This window comes from Alligator mississippiensis, chromosome 7 (assembly GCF_030867095.1).
Source record: "Alligator mississippiensis isolate rAllMis1 chromosome 7, rAllMis1, whole genome shotgun sequence".
Classification (NCBI taxonomy): Eukaryota; Metazoa; Chordata; order Crocodylia; family Alligatoridae; genus Alligator; species Alligator mississippiensis.
Genome location: NC_081830.1, coordinates 10,553,618 through 10,570,969, shown reverse-complemented (window position 1 = coordinate 10,570,969; position 17,352 = coordinate 10,553,618). Strand labels below are relative to the sequence as shown.

General features: G+C 53.4%; 1 protein-coding gene across 6 annotated transcripts in view; it reads left to right on the top strand.

Annotated features, from left to right (window-relative positions):
• Positions 1 to 1,349: 1,349 nt before the first annotated feature.
• The window catches only part of KANSL3 (KAT8 regulatory NSL complex subunit 3), a 32,135-nt gene continuing 16,132 nt past the window's right edge, over positions 1,350 to 17,352 (top strand). For 4 of the 6 annotated variants that reach the window (XM_019486203.2, XM_059730512.1, XM_059730513.1 and 1 more), the window contains exons 1-14: positions 1,369 to 1,452; positions 1,927 to 2,174; positions 5,483 to 5,653; positions 7,828 to 7,918; positions 8,104 to 8,289; positions 8,903 to 9,034; positions 9,564 to 9,680; positions 11,511 to 11,612; positions 11,751 to 11,822; positions 12,659 to 12,733; positions 13,358 to 13,515; positions 15,265 to 15,328; positions 16,391 to 16,591; positions 16,943 to 17,099. In XM_019486203.2, the coding sequence (XP_019341748.1) occupies positions 1,960 to 2,174; positions 5,483 to 5,653; positions 7,828 to 7,918; positions 8,104 to 8,289; positions 8,903 to 9,034; positions 9,564 to 9,680; positions 11,511 to 11,612; positions 11,751 to 11,822; positions 12,659 to 12,733; positions 13,358 to 13,515; positions 15,265 to 15,328; positions 16,391 to 16,591; positions 16,943 to 17,099 (1,741 nt within the window). In that variant the 5' untranslated portion in view covers positions 1,369 to 1,452; positions 1,927 to 1,959. Of the gene's footprint in view, positions 1,453 to 1,922; positions 2,175 to 5,482; positions 5,654 to 7,827; positions 7,919 to 8,103; positions 8,290 to 8,902; positions 9,035 to 9,563; positions 9,681 to 11,510; positions 11,613 to 11,750; positions 11,823 to 12,658; positions 12,734 to 13,357; positions 13,516 to 15,264; positions 15,329 to 16,390; positions 16,592 to 16,942; positions 17,100 to 17,352 lie in introns of all 6 variants that reach the window. The other 2 variants (XM_059730514.1, XM_059730511.1) reach the window with 2 other exon arrangements.

Here is a 17,352-nt window from a genome sequence, read left to right as displayed (position 1 = left end):
CTGACACGTCCTTGTCTGAGCTGTTCCTAACACCACACAACACTCCAGGGACCTTGAGAGCCCCCGGCTGTGTCCCAGGTGAATCCAGGAGAGGGCTGGTGGTACCCTGCTGCTGCTGGGTGGCTTCAGTGCCCTTGAGAGACCTCAGGCAGAGACTATGCCCTTGCTGCAGAGGAAGCCAAGCCCCCCCCTCCCCCCCCCCCCCCTTTGTACCTGTGTGACTTGGTGCAGGGGTGGGCAAGATTTCTGACCTCAATGTTGCATCAATGAGACCCTGAGTGGAGGGGCAAGACCTAGCCGGAACCCTCTAGATTTGAGTCCCAGCAGAAGTACAGGCCCAGCCCAGTCACCTTCCCAGCAGAGCCCTGGGAAACGCCAAGACCCTCCCTGTATTTGCTGGGGGGACAATGCTCTTGCCCAGGCAGCCATGCAGAGCTGCCCTTGGCCACGAGGTGGCATCATGCCTCCGTGTACCCGCCCCCTGGTGGCCATGGGCAGGGCAGCTGTTGCTTCCGTGGCAGTAGCAGGGGACCAGGGGGGATCAGGGTGACAAGTTGAAGTGGGGGTGGAAGATGGGCCAGCCTGGGAGGGGGTGGCACTCGGGAGGGATTAGGGCCAGTTTGAGCAGGTGCCACTGACTCCAGCGTGGCCACGAGCTGGCAGTGCTGCGATTTGGGGGCTCTGGGGGCATCATCTCCAGGCAAGACCCTCTAGCTAGGACCCTCCAGCATTGAGTCCCAGCGAGAGCTTTGGCCAAGCCCAGTTGCCCTCCCCAGCCTGGGCCACAGCCAAGGCCCACCCAGTGCTGCTGAGGAAGAGGGAAACCCGCCATCCCTGTAGCAACAGAAGAGAGGAAAATGCCTTCCCCACCTGACATTCATAGATTCATAGATGTTAGGGTCGGAAGGGACCTCAATAGATCATCGAGTCCGACCCCCTGCATAGGCAGGAAAGAGTGCTGGGTCTAGAGGAAAGAGTGCTGGGTCTAGACATGGTGACTAGCAAGACCCAGAAGCCTGGGACACTCTCCCTCCATTGCTGGGGGACCTTGTATGCACCAGGCAGCCCCGGTGCTGTCCCGCCAAACCAGGGGCGGGCTGGGCTTTCACAGAAGGACCTGGAGCTGGCTGCCAGGGGTGGCATTTGGACATCTGGGCCTGGGTCTTGTGGGTGCTGCTGGGCCAGGCTGGGGTGGGCGCAGGCAGAGCCACGCCGCTGCCCTGGGCACTAGGTGGCAGCTCTCGTTCCCCTGCTGGCCCCGGCCCCGGCCCCGCCGCGCTCCAGGCTCCGCTCCGTGGATCCCACACTCCGGGCTTTTTGGTCGGCGCATGCGTAGCAGGCAGGAGACTCCGCTCCGGGAATTCCTCGTTCCGGGCTTTGCGGCCGGCCGGGCAGTGGCGCGTGCGCAGTAGGCGGCAAGCCCAGGCCCGAGGCGGCCGCGGGCCTTGGGCTGTGAGTAGGGTCTGACCCGGGCCGGGGCCGGGGGTCAGGGGTCACGAGGGACTGGGAGTAGGGAGCAGTGGGGAGGGCGCTGGGGTCATGGGATGCGGGGCTCATGGCTGCTGGGGCACGGGGGTGGCAGGGATCGGAGGGCCCTGGGGACAGGAGGAGCTGGGTCATGGAGACCCTTGTGGGGGAGGGGTGCTGGGGCCAGGGACGTAGCGGGGAGCAGTTTGGTGCTGTGGGCAGGGGTCACCAGCGCTGAGGGCAGGAGGTATTGGGTATGGGTATGGGTCTGGCTGGCGGAGTCAGGGTCATCATGGCGGTGGGGACGGGCCGTGGGCCACTGGGTGCTGGGAACTCCTGGGCAGCAGGGACACAGGGCGCTGCTGGGGTCTCTAGGGCCACAGGTGAAAGGGGAGAAGGGGCCAGAGCACCAGGCCCATTTCCCTGTCTGTTGCTCACCCCCTGCCTCTCCTAAGTCAGGCAGCAGGATGCGGGGCTGAAGCCCACAAAGATATGTGGGGCCGAGCCACTGAGCGCGACTTCCAGACGTCAGCCCACAGGATGGGGACCTCTCTGCTCTTCCAGCTCTCTGTCCATGAGCGTGAACTGGACCTGGTCTTCTTGGACCACAGCTACGCCAAGCCATGGACCGCCCACCCCGACGCCAGCAGTGCCCGACCCACCCGCACACTTTTTGTCACACCGCGACGGCACCAGGACGCTGCCATGTAAGCCCAGGCCTACTCCAGGCTGGGGGACACTTTCCCAGCAGGCATAAATACCCCTGTGGTTTCTGGGGCAGGGCATTGGCCAGGCCTTCATCTCCTCTGCCACTACCAAGGAGTCCTTGGTGCTTCTGGTTTTGTGTAGTTGTGGGGCGTTTAGCCGAAGAAGACAAGGCTGAGGAGTTCTCAGATATCTGAAGCGTCATTCTGCAGCAGATGGGGGTAAATTGTTCTCTGTGGCCGCAGGGACAGAGCAAAGAGCAATTATCTTAAATTATGGTAGGGGACATTGAGGTTGGAGATAAGGAACTTTCTGACCACAAGGGGGTCTGTCTCCGGAACAGGCTGCCCAGAGAGGCAAGGAATCTCAGCTCATGGTCCCCCTACTTTACCTGGAGCTGGTTCAGGTGTGATGTCTTGTGTGGTGTCAAGGTTGACAGCAGTTTTATGAAGAGTTTAGATCATAGATTTGTTGAGGATGGTTTGGACAGGGCTGATCCTGCCTCAGGCTGGGGGTTGGACTAAGTATGATATCCAGAGGTCCCTTTTAGCCCAACTGCTCTGTAAGTTCTATGATCTGTTGTAATGGGATAGTTTAGTAAGGCCTATTTGTTGTACTGAAGGGATGGTCAACCAAGACCTGCCAAAGAAAACTATGAGCCTCCCTCCATGAAGGAGGCCACTGAGGACACAATAGCTAATTACAGGGGGCAAAAAATGAAGAAGCAGAGGTGGGAGTGAAGTCGTAGCTTATTAATGAGGGATCTAAAAGGGGCCGCTAAGCAGAGGACACCAGCCAGTGGTCACTGCCCCCCAGGTGAGTCTCAGGAGCCTGGGATGCCTACCTGGCTGGGGTCGAGCCTGGTTTTCTTCCTGCCCAGGCAGGGGGTCGGACCTGAAGATCTGCATGGTCTCTTCTGACCGTACTTCTATGATTCTATGAAAGGGCTTGGGTGTGAAGGACCCATTGTCTTCGGGGGCGGGGGGGTTTGCCCTGTACAGGGCGTTGCCCTGTAGCCTGAACAGAGCAAAAAATTAGGAAAGCAATTTTTGTATTAAAGATACAGTGAGGGTGACATAGCCACTATGGTCCAAAATTATGTGAGAAACAAGGATTTCTTAGGGTGATGGCTTTTGTTGCACCAGTGATGTGCTCGACACCCAAAAGAGGTGCCTCACAATTTACAGGTCTCTCTGCAATTCTTTCCCTTCTCTTTGTTACACCTGACATCTAAAGCTAAGTAATTGGGAGAGAGCACCCTTAAGAGATCGAAGAAAAACATGAGAACAAAGCTCTAAGAATCGGTATGGAATGCAGTGGCTCTCAACCGTGTTGGACTCCAGGTTCCCTTTGGATCATCTTTCACTTGCTTCTCAACTTCAGAAAAGTACTAGAGCAATTCTTCCATTGCAGAGAACTTAGAATAGCCACAGCAGAGCAGGCAGGTTTGGACACACTGGATTCCTACTGGAAGTCTTTGGGTTTCTCTTGGCGGTCACATGGAGGTGTTTGCTCACCTGACCATGCTAATAGTGCCCTGCACCCTTAAAAGGAAAGCACAGGCCCCTGGTTGAGAAGCACTGGAACATGCGTAAGAGCCAAGCCTCCCTCCTCCTTAGTAGATTTCAATCTCATTGTAAAAGAGATCTTTACAAATCTGGGTTCTTCAAGTTACGTGTGTTTGAACGAGGTCTCTGGTAGCTGAGCTTGGAACAGGTGAATCAGCCTGTTCGATTTTACTGCCTCTTTCTAGTCAGTGTCTGTCACTGGCTTCTCCTGGGTTACCTATGCAATGGGCAGTTGCTTCCCACAGGGGAAGGGATCTTTTTGGTGTGGATCCCTTTGTTCTAGGACTCATGATTCTCCCTGTCTCATTTGCCTTTATTGTTTAGCTTCTGTTCTCTCCGTTACTCTCTAACCTTTACCTCTCTGGCATATGGGAGATTGGTGTGTGGGGATTAAAACAAAATCTGAGAGACAGTATTTTGTCAATGAAGGGTGTTTCAGTTGGGTTCTGCAGGGGTCAGTACTAGACTTGGAGTAATATAAGGATAATACTTTGGTTTTTGATATATTTATCACCCAATAAATTCAGATGAGAAAGTAAGGACGGCTTTTTGGTAGCAAGGGCCAGTAAGTACTATATCACTTACTTCCCTGGGGAAGTTTGCTGGATCCTCTGTGTCATCAGACCAGATCAGTTGCCTTGTTGGGAGAGCTTTCTTAGCTCAATGGGAGTTGATAGGCATCATGCAGCTGGGGCTGGGGATCGTTCTATGGCCGGTATTATCCAGGGAGTGAGACTAGAGTGGTGATTCTCAATCTGGTGACACAAGATCCTTTTAAAGGCAAAGTACAATATTAGCACTGTTAAGGATGCAAACTCCTACACAGGATTCACAAGAGAAACCAGACATTTCCACTCACAAGAGAAACCAGTGATTTCCACTCCAGAGTGTCTAAAGAGTTCCACCCAGTCGGGGGAATTGCTAAATTCTCAGCAGCAGAAAAATCACTCTAGGATTTTTCCATTGCCAGGAAACAAGTGAGAACTCAGAGCTGGCATCTTCCAAAGTGGGGCTGAAGCCGAAAGAGGTTGAGAACCCATGGGCTAAGTTGAACAGATGACTACCTTGCCCCGGGACAGTTCCCTGGAGCTGCCCACCTCTGGCCATGTGTTGGATACATGTAATGTGCCTGAAATGATATGGTGCACCCAGGGCAGCTGGCCAGATGTTTCTTCCTTTTCTGCTTAACTAGGCCACGGTGCAGTCACCCCCACAGCCTCTTGCAACCTGAGCCAAAAAGTTGTAATGCAGGCAGTTGGGTTGGGAGACTTCAGTTTGTAGGCACAATCAGCTGTTAACACCTTCCAGCCCTGCAGCCTTGGTCTTGCTTATTTGTACTCGTGTCACGCTTGGGGGACCCTGAAGAATTGGGATCCTGTTGCACTGGGAGTTGTGCACACACATAATCACCTCTGCTGTGAATGATGAGACAGGCGTGCATAGCCACACCCAGATGGACGCATCTCCAGTGGGTTTCTTTGAAGTTCTGGGTTTCTTGTCCCTTTAGCCACATACCATAATAGTCTCAGTTGCTTACTGAACTCCATCCTAAACATGCTAACTGTGGAGTGTTGAGGGCCTCAGCCCTTTAGTGGATGAGGAACATGGACCTCTGCACTTAAGAGGTGAGTGGGTATAGGTCTCTGCCTCGAGTGGCCTTGGTCAGCCCGTGCCCAGGTTGTCTGGGGAGGCCTCTGCTGTAGGACCCGACCAGTTGTGTGACATTCTGTGTCTCTGTCCAGCGAGGTGGACCTTCCCATCGATGTGGAGACAGTCATGCCCATGCCCATCCCACTCTACGACAACCAGAAGGCCCGCAGCGTGATGAACGAGTGCGAGCGCCATGTCATCTTTGCCCGCACAGATGCTGATGCACCCCCACCGCCCGAGGACTGGGAGGATCATATGAACAGGTAATGCCACGCTGGCTTCAGGCAGGAGAAAGTCCCTTTGGGGAGTGAGGACAGCAGCCAACGTCGTTAAAATTCAGCACGTGTGGGTCTGGGGTTGGTAAGGACAGCTGTGTTGGGGATAGAAATATAGCAGCCTTTTTACTAAGTAGCATCTGCTTCATTTGGGATGAGGCATTTGTAACGCCACATTTCGATCACTGCTGAAAGGAACTGGTGGATGTGACTTTATGCTTTGGCAGTGAAAGGAGTTTTTAGTGGTACTTTACCACTTATGCTCCAGATCTCACTGAGGATTCATAGATTCATAGATGTTAGGGTCGGAAGGGACCTCAATAGATCATTGAGTCCGACCCCCTGCATAAGCAGGAAAGAGTGCTGGGTCTAGATGACCCCAGCTAGATGCCTATCTAACCTCCTCTTGAAGACCCCCAGGGTAGGGGAGAGCACCACCTCCCTTGGGAGCCTGTTCCAGACCTTGGCCACTCGAACTGTGAAGAAGTTCTTCCTAATGTCCAATCTAAATCTGCTCTCTCCTAGCTTGTGGCCATTATTTCTTGTAACCCCCGGGGGCGCCTTGGTGAATAAAACCTCACCAATTCCCTTCTGTGCCCCCGTGATGAACTTATAGGCAGCCACAAGATCGCCTCTCAACCTTCTCTTGCGGAGGCTGAATAGGTCCAGGTTCTCTAGTCTCTCCTCGTAGGGCTTGGTCTGCAAGCCCTTAACCATATGAGTGGCCCTTTTCTGGACTCTCTCCAGGTTATCCGCATCCCTCTTGAAGTGCGGCTCCCAGAATTGCACGCAGTACTCCAACTGCGGTCTGACCAGCACCTGACAGAGGGGGAGTATCACCTCCTTGGATCTATTCGTCATGCATCTGCTGATGCACGATAAAGTGCCATTGGCTTTTCTGATGGCTTCGTCACACTGCCGGCTCATGTTCATCTTGGAGTCCACTAGGACTCTAAGGTCCCTTTCCACTTCCGTGCTACCCAGCAGGTCATTCCCTAGGCTGTAGGTGTGCTGCCTAGGGAAAGAAAGGATGTTCTTTTGGTAAGCAGGTGTAGTTTTTAGTGTGTCATTTGTCTTTAATATCAGGGTGATGGCATAGAGGATGGAGATGGGCTTTTTCTCTGTGGCTGTAGGGGACAGGACTTGGAGCACTGGCCTCAAGTTGCACCAGAAGAAGTTGAGGTTGGAGATGAGGAAGAACTTCCTGACTCTTGAGGGTGGCCTGGTATTGGAAGGGGCTGCTCAGAGGTGGGGGAATCTCCACCCCTGGAAAAGCCCAAGAGCAGGTCAAACAGCCCCTTGGCTGAGCTGGTTTGGTCAGGGCTGACTCTGCTGTGAGCAGGGGGATGGGCTAGATAGGACCTTCTCCTTGTGTCCCTTTCAGCCTGACTTTTCTGTTTCCCATATCTGCCTTATGATAGTGTCAGAGCCATGATGTTCCCAACCAATCAAGACCAAAATAGAACCAGTTATTCCACCCAAGCTTTGGAGTTGGCTGGTTGGAAAGATCCCAGATACAAAAGGAGAACCTTGTCCCACTGCTCAGGTGTGGTTCCCTACAAAGTGGATTCCCTTTATCACTGTATCCTGGAACATGGTACAGTAGTTCAGGCATCCATGTCTGTTGTCCCAAGATAACTCTTGAACAAGTTTTGTGGCATAAGAAGTGCTAATGGTTTATCTAGGGACATTGCACAGTACATCTGAACATTGATCCCAGGATTGCATCATTGGATCAGAAAGCAGCAGCACATTCAGCTGCCAGTTAAACCCCCATTAGAAGGGCAATGTGTGTACACACCTTGGCGGATATGGACTTGGTGTCACCACTCAGAGTAGTGACTTCATCCAGCTTGCCAGTTAGTAGCACGAGTATCCGGGCCTTCAGGGTCCCCTGTGATGGAGCTTGTTGGTGGAAGCTGGCTGGTGTGGTCTTAGGATGCCCAGCTTGTACCACTGAAGCTACAGGGGCTGATAACGAGGTGGGGCGCTGAGCCCAGGATGAGGTGCTAACAGCCTGAGGCTAGCGGGCTGTCCCTTCTTACCATGTCCTACACCTGTTGCATTGCTTCTGAGAGCAGGCCAGGCAAAGCCAACACAGTATCAAGCTGATACTGCCACCTCCTTCTCCTTCTGAGCTTCCCCTGGGTTTTCCTTCACAGGTCGGGCTGGACGATAGGACAGAACAAGCTCTTCAATAAGATCCACAAAGCCCTGCAGTCCGACCGGCTGGCCCGCTTGGCCAGTGAAGGGGTAAGACCTTTTAGCTTCCTGTCCCCTCATGTGTCAGCAATTCTGTTGCCTATAGGGCTCTTGGCCATAGGAGTCATCTTCAGCTCCTTTGGATTCAGGAGGGCCCTGGCACTACCCAGTTCTTCACACCTGCTTGTCCTTGTCCCATCCTGTCCCATGTCTCCTCCCCCTTTCCCCATGTCTAGGCATGCAGTGAGCCGGTGCTGAGGAGGATTGCAGTGGACAAGTGTGCTCGGCGTGTGCGCCAAGCCCTGGCCAGCGTGAGCTGGGACACCAAGCTGATCCAGTGGCTTCACACCACGCTGGTGGAGACCCTCAGTCTGCCCATGTTGGCCGCCTACCTGGATGCCCTGCAGACACTAAAGGGAAAGGTGATTCAGGTCACGAGTCTGGGTTGGGCCCTGCCAGTATGCAGGGGAAGCAGGAAAGAGCCATCTCTCCCCTTTGCCCAGGGTCTTTCACCAGTGGGTTCCCACATGGGCTAATAGTTAAGTTGTAGCCAGGACTCCAGGATTCTTCCTGGGTCAGCGTACCTTAATTGCTGTGGTACTTGAAATGGGCCACGTCAGCTCCTTCTCCCCTAGTGGCTTGGTCAAGAAGTGAGAGAGGAGGTTGCCCTGGTGCCATCGTGGCCACAGTCTGTTCCCTGCCCAGCAGCAACCTTCTTACATGGCCATGGGCAAGTCGCTTAATGTCTCCTGGCCTGAGAGGTTGACAGCTGTGGGCAGGGTACTGAGTCTCCCCTGTGTCTCCTGGACTGAAGGGGTGATAAGAACATAAGAACTGCCATTTACTTGGTCATACCATAGGTCCATCTTGCCTGGTCTCCTGTGTCCAGTGTCCTGGTTGACCCTTGGGGGCGGGGGTTACATGGCACTGGCCTGCTTTTCCTCCTCAACTGGGAGTGCTTGTGCTGGGTTTTCCATGGGTGCACTAGGGTCCCTCCCTGCCCCATGTTAATGAGGCCTGACCTTCTGGTTTCAGATCCCCACTCTGATCGACAGGATGCTCCTGTCTTCCACTACTAAAACAGGGGCTGCTGGTGCTGAGGCCCTGTCCCTTCTGTTGAAGAGACCCTGGGACCCGGCCGTGGGCGTCTTGTCACACAACAAACCAGTAAGTAGGCCCTGGACCCAGCTCCTGTCCCCAGTCTCTGTAATGCTGCCTGTCTCCAAGTGCCATTCCCTGCCCCTGCCCATGTCCTAGGCCACACCTGCTCTGTTTGCTCTGTCTCCCTGCAGGCAAGTGTCGTCTCTCATAAATCAGGTGTGGCTTGGGAGGAGACCTCTACCCTGCCTCTTCCTTGTCACCCTGAGGCGGGCCTACTGAGGCATGGCCTGCCTCCATCTGGCAGAATGAGCTGAGCAGGGTCCCACAGAGGAGCTTGGCCCCCTTAAGGACTGTGTCCTGGCAGCACAAGGTTAAACAATGAGCTGCTTCTTTAGCACTGCAGTCACTCATGTTGATGCAGCCTGCGTGTACCTGTGCCCTGCTATACCCAGCTGCCAAGGGAAAGAAAGGCTTGGGGTGGGTTGGTTCACTTGGCTGATGCTACTTGTAGCCTGGGCTTGTTTTTGCAGGGGCTGCTGGGATGCAGGAGGGAGGGTCCCGGCCTATCCTGATCCATCTCTTGTGCATTTTGCAGAGCAAACTCCCTGGCTCCCCCCTCATCCTGATTGCCTCTTCCGGCCCCTCCAGCTCCATGTTCCCCACCTCCCGGCGGCACCGCTTCTGGCAGTCACAACTCTCCTGCCTAGGCAAGGTTGGTATCTCTTTGGGAGGCTGCTGGGGCAGGTTGGGCTGGGTACCCACTACTCACCTCACCCCTGCCAGCCTCTTCCAGAAGTGCACCAGTCTGCTTCTCTGCATAGGAAAGAGCCTCTCACACACACTCAGTCTTCAAGATGCTCCTTACCATGAAGTGGGGACCTTGGGGCCATAGCAGAGACCTGTGGTCCTCACCTGTGAGGCTGCATCAGCAGCTTGATGCCTAATGATGGGGAGTGAAGGGCATGTGTTTGGGGGTTCCCTTACCTTATAGTTTTGCATATAATGCATAGCTTGTTTTTTTCAAAAGGCTTATGAAGACAATAAATCCTTCCCAGAGTTATGGCTACAGAGAGCAAAGACAGGTCCTCATTTTTATCTGGCTCGTTAACTCAAGGGCCTATTCATGAGCTACTGACTTCCTTGGCTGCCTGAGGAATAATACCAGAGCTGCTGCTCTGTGGAGCAGGGATCAAAATTGTAGGCTTCTATGTTGGGCAAAAAATCAGCTTCCATGTTTAATAAGTACACCCCAGTTGGGGGGGGGGCTGATATTTTTGGGGAGAAAGGTACATGTTGTAGGCAAGAGAATATGGTAGAAAATAAGGTAGTAGAATTAGAAAAGGTCCAGAGAAGGGCAGCCCGAATGATCAGAGTCCTGGACCCGTTGCCAGACCAGTAAAGACTAACAAGGCTGGAACTCTTCAGCTTGGAAAGGGAGATGGCTTAGGGGGGATGTAATACAGGACTACAACTTGCTGAAGGGCATGGACCAACAAAGAACTGTTGTTCATCTAGTCCCAGGACACTAGAATGAGGGGGCACCTGCTGAAATTAATAGGTGACATGTTTAAAGTGAACAAGAGAAAATACTTTTATGCAACACGTCATTAACAAGTGGAATTCATGGCCACAGGAAGTGGTGAAGGCAGAGAGCAGAGCCGGGTTCAGCAAAGGACTGGAGAAATTCATGACATAAGAATTGCCATCTACTTGGTCAGACCATAGGGCCATCCTACCCAGGCTCCTGTGTCACACAGCAGGAGAGGGCAGATGCTGAAAGGGAGAGTAACCTGGGATTTTCCCCTGTTCCTTTCTCACTTGCAGCCTCCAGCATTTGAGGTCTAGCAAGTTCCGATTCAGAGACCATATCATTAACTCCTAAGCTTAATAGCTTCTGATCCCCTTTCCTGCAAGAATGTGTTCAGTCCCTTTGTGAATCAGGCTAAACTCTCCACTTCCATCACATCTGGTAGCAATGAGTCCCACCCTTGAATGCTGTGCTGGGTGAAAAAGAACTGCTTTGTGTTAGTTTTAAACTTAACGACCTGCTTGTTTTATGTTGCGACCCCTAGTTCTTGTATGGTGAGAGATATTAAATAGTAAATCCCTGTTGACTTTTTCTTTGCCGTTTAGTATTTTGTAGACCCTGATGCTACCCCCCCAAAGGGTAATGAATAGGGGATAGATCACTCAAGTGATCTCAAGTTTGATGCTCTCTCTGTATAACATCCATTTCTGCTGCTGTTGGACTGGATGGACTATTGGCCTGACCCAGTCTGGTCTTGCTGATGTTCTCATGTGGGGTGTGAACAGGCCAGAAGAAAGGGAGAGCTGGCATTTGTGCACCCTGGGCCACACCAGAGCTGAAGAGGAAAAGCCAATGGCTGGTTGGAGGAGACCCTCCATCTCTGTTCCCTGAGGAGTGAAATGGGAGGAAATCCTGGCACCACAGTGCTGTGTGTGTCAGGCCTTGCCTGCACCCATTGCCGGCTCTACGGGAGACTAAGTGCTCTTGGTCTTCACCCTCCCGCTTGTCTTGCAGGTGATCCCAATAGCCACCCATCTCCTGAACAATGGCAATGGGGTGGGAGTGCTGCAGTGTCTGGAGCACATGATTGGTGCAGTGAGAGGCAAGGTGGTGGAGGTAAGTGCAGTGGCTTCCACTGGGCTTTGAACCCAGGACTGTTGGCCCCAGCCAGACCTGCATCCTGGGCTGCTGGCACATGCAGTCTTATGGTCTGCCCTTCTGTTGCAACCCTGTGCCCTTTTCTCTCTTCTCCAGATCCACAGTCACTTCTCCCACAAGCCGGTCATCCTCATTGGGTGGAATACAGGAGCGTTGGTAGCCTGTCATGTGAGTACCCTTTCTCCTGGCGTCCTAGTGGAAACCACTGCTCTGTATCTCCTCATCACAGTCGCCCAGCATGCCTCAGTCTCCTAAGTGCCCTTCCAAAATGTGGCCTCAGGCTGGCATGGGTATGGGTGTGGCATGGCAACCCTAAGATGGTCCCCAAGCCACTTGCAGTAGTGTGAGGAGGCTTGACATTCCTTCACTGATGTGCTCCCAGACTAAAGATGTCCTTGTAGCTGAGAACCTCCTTTGGCCTACCTGCATGTTTGCCTGAGGAGACTTCAGAGCCGCGAGCTTTCTGTGGCATATCTTCTATGCCTCCAGCCTTCCTCATCCCAGCCCTAGGCAGTTGGGGCTGACACACCAACCCACGCAGAGAGATGTGAGGGGAACCCAGAAAAGAGAAGGAGAAGATGGAGCTGCTTTAGGGAGGAGACGGTTGGGTGCCATGGGTGTCCTGTGGGCCTGTGCTGCTAAGAGGGCCAGGACATGGGCAGGATGAGGTGGCTCAGTGCTAGAAGAATTGTCTCTGCTTGCCTTTTCTGTGCCTGTTTATGCCAAGTTATTCCTATTCTGTTGAGAAAAGCTTGGTGGCACTTCTTCTCTGTTTTCATGACTACACAACCACCAGTCTGTGCTGGAGGGTGCTGGCTGGCTGTCAGTATGCCCCGGGTCCATGGGGCTTTTCCTCTGACCCTCTGTCTTCCTGGTCTCAGGAAACTGAGCAAGTTGAGTTCTTCCCCATGGATTTGCTAGAAGTCACTGCCAGACAAGCCATCCCTATGGTGTGACAGGAACCTGGGCTCACACTTATACATCTGTCCTGCTTCTTTCTTCAGGTCTCGGTGCTAGAGTATGTCACTGCCATCGTGTGCCTTGGATTCCCACTTCTGACAGTGGAAGGACCCAGAGGGGTAAGGGCAACACAGCGGTCAGAGTGGGAAAGGCCCTGGGGCTGGGATTCTGTAGCCAGTGAACCACTGCTGCTCTCCTTGGACTCGCCTGGTTCCTGTTAACTTGCAGAGAAAGTGGCAGAGCTCTGAAGTTTGATTCTTCCCGTCCTGGTGGGCTGAGAAGCTCTGTTTATGTTGGCACCTCCTGTCATTGTGTGGTGGGGCCGCAACAGCTCTGGAGCCAGCAGTGTGGAGACTGTGAGGCAACAGAGCTTCCCTACACAGTTGCCTGATCTGCTCCTTCATTAGCAGATCTGTCCTATATCAAGGCAGGGCATGGAGGTTGTGCCTTTGAATCTCACAGGGCTCTCTAATCTGCTTGAGTCATTGGGCCAGGTCTGGACCCACAGGCTGGATGACTTGCATCTGGCAATGTTAATCCCTGCATATCAACCTTACCACTACCCAAAGGCATCCCCCATGGGGATTTTAACCCCAAAATTTGATGTCTAGGTGACTGGCAGCCATGGAGTTAACACTGCCAGTGCTGATCATATTTCCTCACCCCACCAAGGTCCCAAGCCTTCATGCCCCTGGGCCCGGTGACCGTTCATCCTCTTCTATCAATTCTTCTTTCTCCTTTAGGACGTGGATGACCCCCTCTTGGACATGAAGACACCTGTGCTTTTTGTCATTGGCCAGAACTCACTGCAGTGCAATGTTGAGGCCATGGAGGATTTCCGGGAGAAGATCCGTGCTGAGAACAGCATGGTGGTGGTGGGCGGGGCTGATGACAACCTCCGGTAGGTGCTCTGAGGCAGTCACAGGCTGCTGGGGACCCCAGTAGTGCAGACGAACAGCAGGGTGAGCCCTTGTGGTATACAAGTAGGGTTGGAAGACTCCATTCAGAAGAGATGGGGCTGGAAGATGAAGAGGATATAGAGGCTTTTGGCTCTGAGTCAGCAATGTTCAACCAGGGGTGCCATGAGATCCTTTTAAGGATGCCTGCAACATGAGCACTATTCAGGCTGCAGACACTTGCACCTGATTCATAAGAGAAACCCAGAGATTTCCTATGGGAATCTAAAGTGTCCAGCCCTTCTGCCCTGCTGGGGCTTGTTAAGGTCTTTGCCCCCAGAAGAATTGTTCTAGAATCTTTTCGTTGTCAAAAATAAAAAGATAAAAGTGAAGAGCTGGCATTTTCCTAGGAGGGCTTGGAGTCTTAACAAGGGGACTTCTGAGTTTAAAAAGGTTGGGAACCACAGCTGTAGGTACTCAGCTTAAATTAGGCCCAAATTAGGGGTGAGAAGCTGGAAGAACTCCCTGGATTTGGATGGTTGAGATGTTGGCGTGTTCCTTCTGAGCATGTGTTCATGGTGCCCACAAGTTGGTAACTGGTTGCCTGTTTCAACAGAGGTCCCAGCTAGAACAGGCAGCATTGGGCAGGCTCCCTTTCCAGGTAGGAGGCAGAGGCTGGGGTGAACTGCTGCTCCTGCTGTGGCAGAGAGCCTGTTGGCCTGATGCCATGGGCCTTGGGTTGTCTAGAGCAATAGGTTTTAGACAGGGGTATGTGTCCCTGGGGGATCCCCCATTGCCAAGGGGTATGCAAAGAACCAATGGCAGTGAAGTTTCACTGCAGCTTGACCAATCAATATTTGGAGCTGGAGCTTCTGAGTGACATTGGCTTTGATGTCCTTCCTGATGTGTAGAGACGTGGGAGAAGAGTACAATCCAAAGTAGTTGGCATGTAAAGGCATATGTGTCCAAAACCAACTGAAAACCATTGCCCTAGTGCAGGGGTAGGTAACTCTTGGCATGCATGCCAGAGTGTGGCACGCAAAGGCATTTTGCTTGGCATGCATGCCTGGGGTGGATGGCGGGGAGCCATGCGGAGCCCAGTCCTTGCTGTGGCAATGCAACCCTGGTCCCTTCCCTGCCATCTGCCTTGAGGTAGACATGCACCCGCCACTTGCAATGAGCTGGGCTGCAGCTCTGCGGACCTCGGTGCAGCTGCTTGCAGCCTCTCTGCCACCTGCTGTGAGCAGCCCAGGCTCCATGTTAGGTATGTGCACCTCAGGGTGGACAGTGGGCAAGGGCTGCGCTGCCACAAGAAAAATCAGGTCCGTCGCTGCTCGCCTGGCATCTGCCCTGGGTATGCCAACATCTTACAAATTAAGATGGCCGGTGTTTTTGGCACTCTGTCCAAAAATGTTGCTAACCCTTTATGAGTAGTCTCAAAGTGGTGAGGGGGTTCACTGTGCTCTGAAGGAGAGGTCTCATAAGGTAGGGAGAAGGAGACAAGCCTCTAAGGCTTCTGGGAAGGTGGGAGCCTGGTCCCCTAGTCTCGTTGTTGTGGACTTACATGCAAATATGAGAACAAATGATAATCACACTGGCTGCAGTGGTGGGGAAATTCACCTTGCAGCACGATGTATGGGGATTTCGTGCTTGATTGCTGGCATTCAGGCTATGGATAGTGTTAGGAGGGAAGGAATTGGAGACAGGAGGAAAGAACGGATGTGTGTTGACTCCTTTCCTTGCTCCATCCTTAGGATAAGCAAAGCCAAGAAGAAGTTGGAAGGGCTGACCCAGAGCATGGTGGACCGTTGCATTCAGGTAAAGCTTCAGTATTCTCTGTGCAGGTTGGGCCTATGCCCAGAGGCCTCAGTGGGTGCTAACCCTGATGTCCCTGCCAGGCAGGATGAATGTAACCCAGGAGTGGGCAAAATGTGGCCCGTGGGCCAGGTGCGGCCTGCCAGGCCATTCTATCCAGCCCGCAGGGCCCCTAAAAAATTCAGAAAATATTTATCTGCCCCTGGCTGCCTGTCATGCAGCCCTCGATGGCTTGCCAAAACTCAGTAAGCGGTCCTCTGCCTGAAATAATTGCCTGCCCCTGAATTGTAACCTCATCACATCTCTCAGTTGCTGCTCTTGGGATGCCAGAACCATCTGGGATGCTAAGGAACCATAGCCTTGGGTTGTTCCCAGCATCCTTCATTGATTTTCCCCCTTGCTGCACTGTCCTGTCCCACGTCATAGTTGGGATCCTACCTCGACCAGCATAAAACGTAAAAAAGAAGAAGGCCCATTGTGAAAGTGCAGCCCAAGCTGGCCTGCTCCATTGCCCTCTGCTGCATGGGCTCTGAAATGAGGTGTGCAGCTGAGGCCTTACAGCTGTGGGGACACCCGGTGCTAGCCTGTGGCACCCACATATGTTTCCCTTGAGCCCCAGATAGTTTGACATTCTCCAGGGCATTGACCTCTTCCCTGGGGGACCATGCGCATGACTTCCCCGCAGAAGCAGCCATTGCTGGAGGTCCTCTCAGCTTGGGTGGAGGCTCCTAGCTGCACGGACCTCAAGGGAAGAGCTGGTTTCCTACTGGACTGGCCAGGGGCAGCAAATGCTCTTGGTTCTTCCTCTAACATGGTGGTGCTGTGAACTGCCCTGGTGGTTCTCAGGGACCTACAGAGACTTGGCTCTAGCAAGAGAGCTAATCCAGTTACCCATCCCTGACTCCTGTTCTTCTGAAAGGGGAGGCTGCTTTTGGGGTCTCCATTTGGCTCTATCTGAGTGTGGTAGGTGAAGGGAAAGCCCTGAGAGGTCCATCTCTTTGGGCAACCTCAGTATTAAAGGCCCTTTTAGGCACATTGTTAAGTGCCATCCTGCTCCCCATCCAGGATGAAATTGCCGACTTTCTGACCGGAGTCCTGACCCGGTCGGAGAATCACACTGGCTCTGACCCTCGCGACCTTGATGCCGAGAAGAAAAAGAAGCCACGGGACCCAACCAGGAGGGACCTGTCATTCGACTTGCCAGAAAGAACCAGCCGACCCGCATCCCCAGCTGCCAAGGTGCCGGCCTCGCCTTCCGGCTCAGAGGTGAGGACAGTGCCTGCAACTGGTGTCAGTACATGGTGATGGCCTTCTGTCCATGAGCTGTGTTGCTAGGGGACAGGAGGGTTGCAGATGGAGCCAGTTCATTGTAAGGCTTCCAGCCTATCCCAGGCTCTGAGCATGGGGGCCAGGTTTTTCCCCTTCTTCTGCCCTTGAGTGAATTGAGCCAAATCCCCACCTCCTTGCTTTCCTGTTAAGTGCAAATAATGGCATTAGACTAATGTCACGGCTGACAAAAAGTTAATTAGTGCTACCAAAGAACTGGAGGATGCAGAGGCCCCCTTGGGAATGGTGTTGTGGGACCCTAGTGGAAATTCAGCTGCCTCCCCTCTGCAGGACCTCTCCAGCGTCTCCAGCAGCCCCACTTCGAGTCCCAAGATCAAAGTGGCCACTGTGCCAGCTGTCCAGAAGCCCAGCCAAGTGGGCACCGCTCAGCTGCTGAAGAGGCCAGTGCAGAGGCCAGAAGCAGTCTTGACACACAAGCAGGCTCAAGGTAAGAGCCCAGGCACCTATTCCCCTTGAGTGTCCCACTAGCATCCTGGTAAAACCCTTTCCAAGACCCTTGGCAGGTCTTCAGGACCCCTTGGCATGTCTCCATGTTCTATGGAGACTGTGCTCCCTACTTCTTGTAGGAGCACAGTGATCAACCTGTTCCCAGCTGCTTCTGGGCACTGAATCAGGGCAGGAGTTGTGCTCTCAGCAGCCCAGCATGGTCATGGGTAAGCCTTGGCTGTTGTCCAGATCAG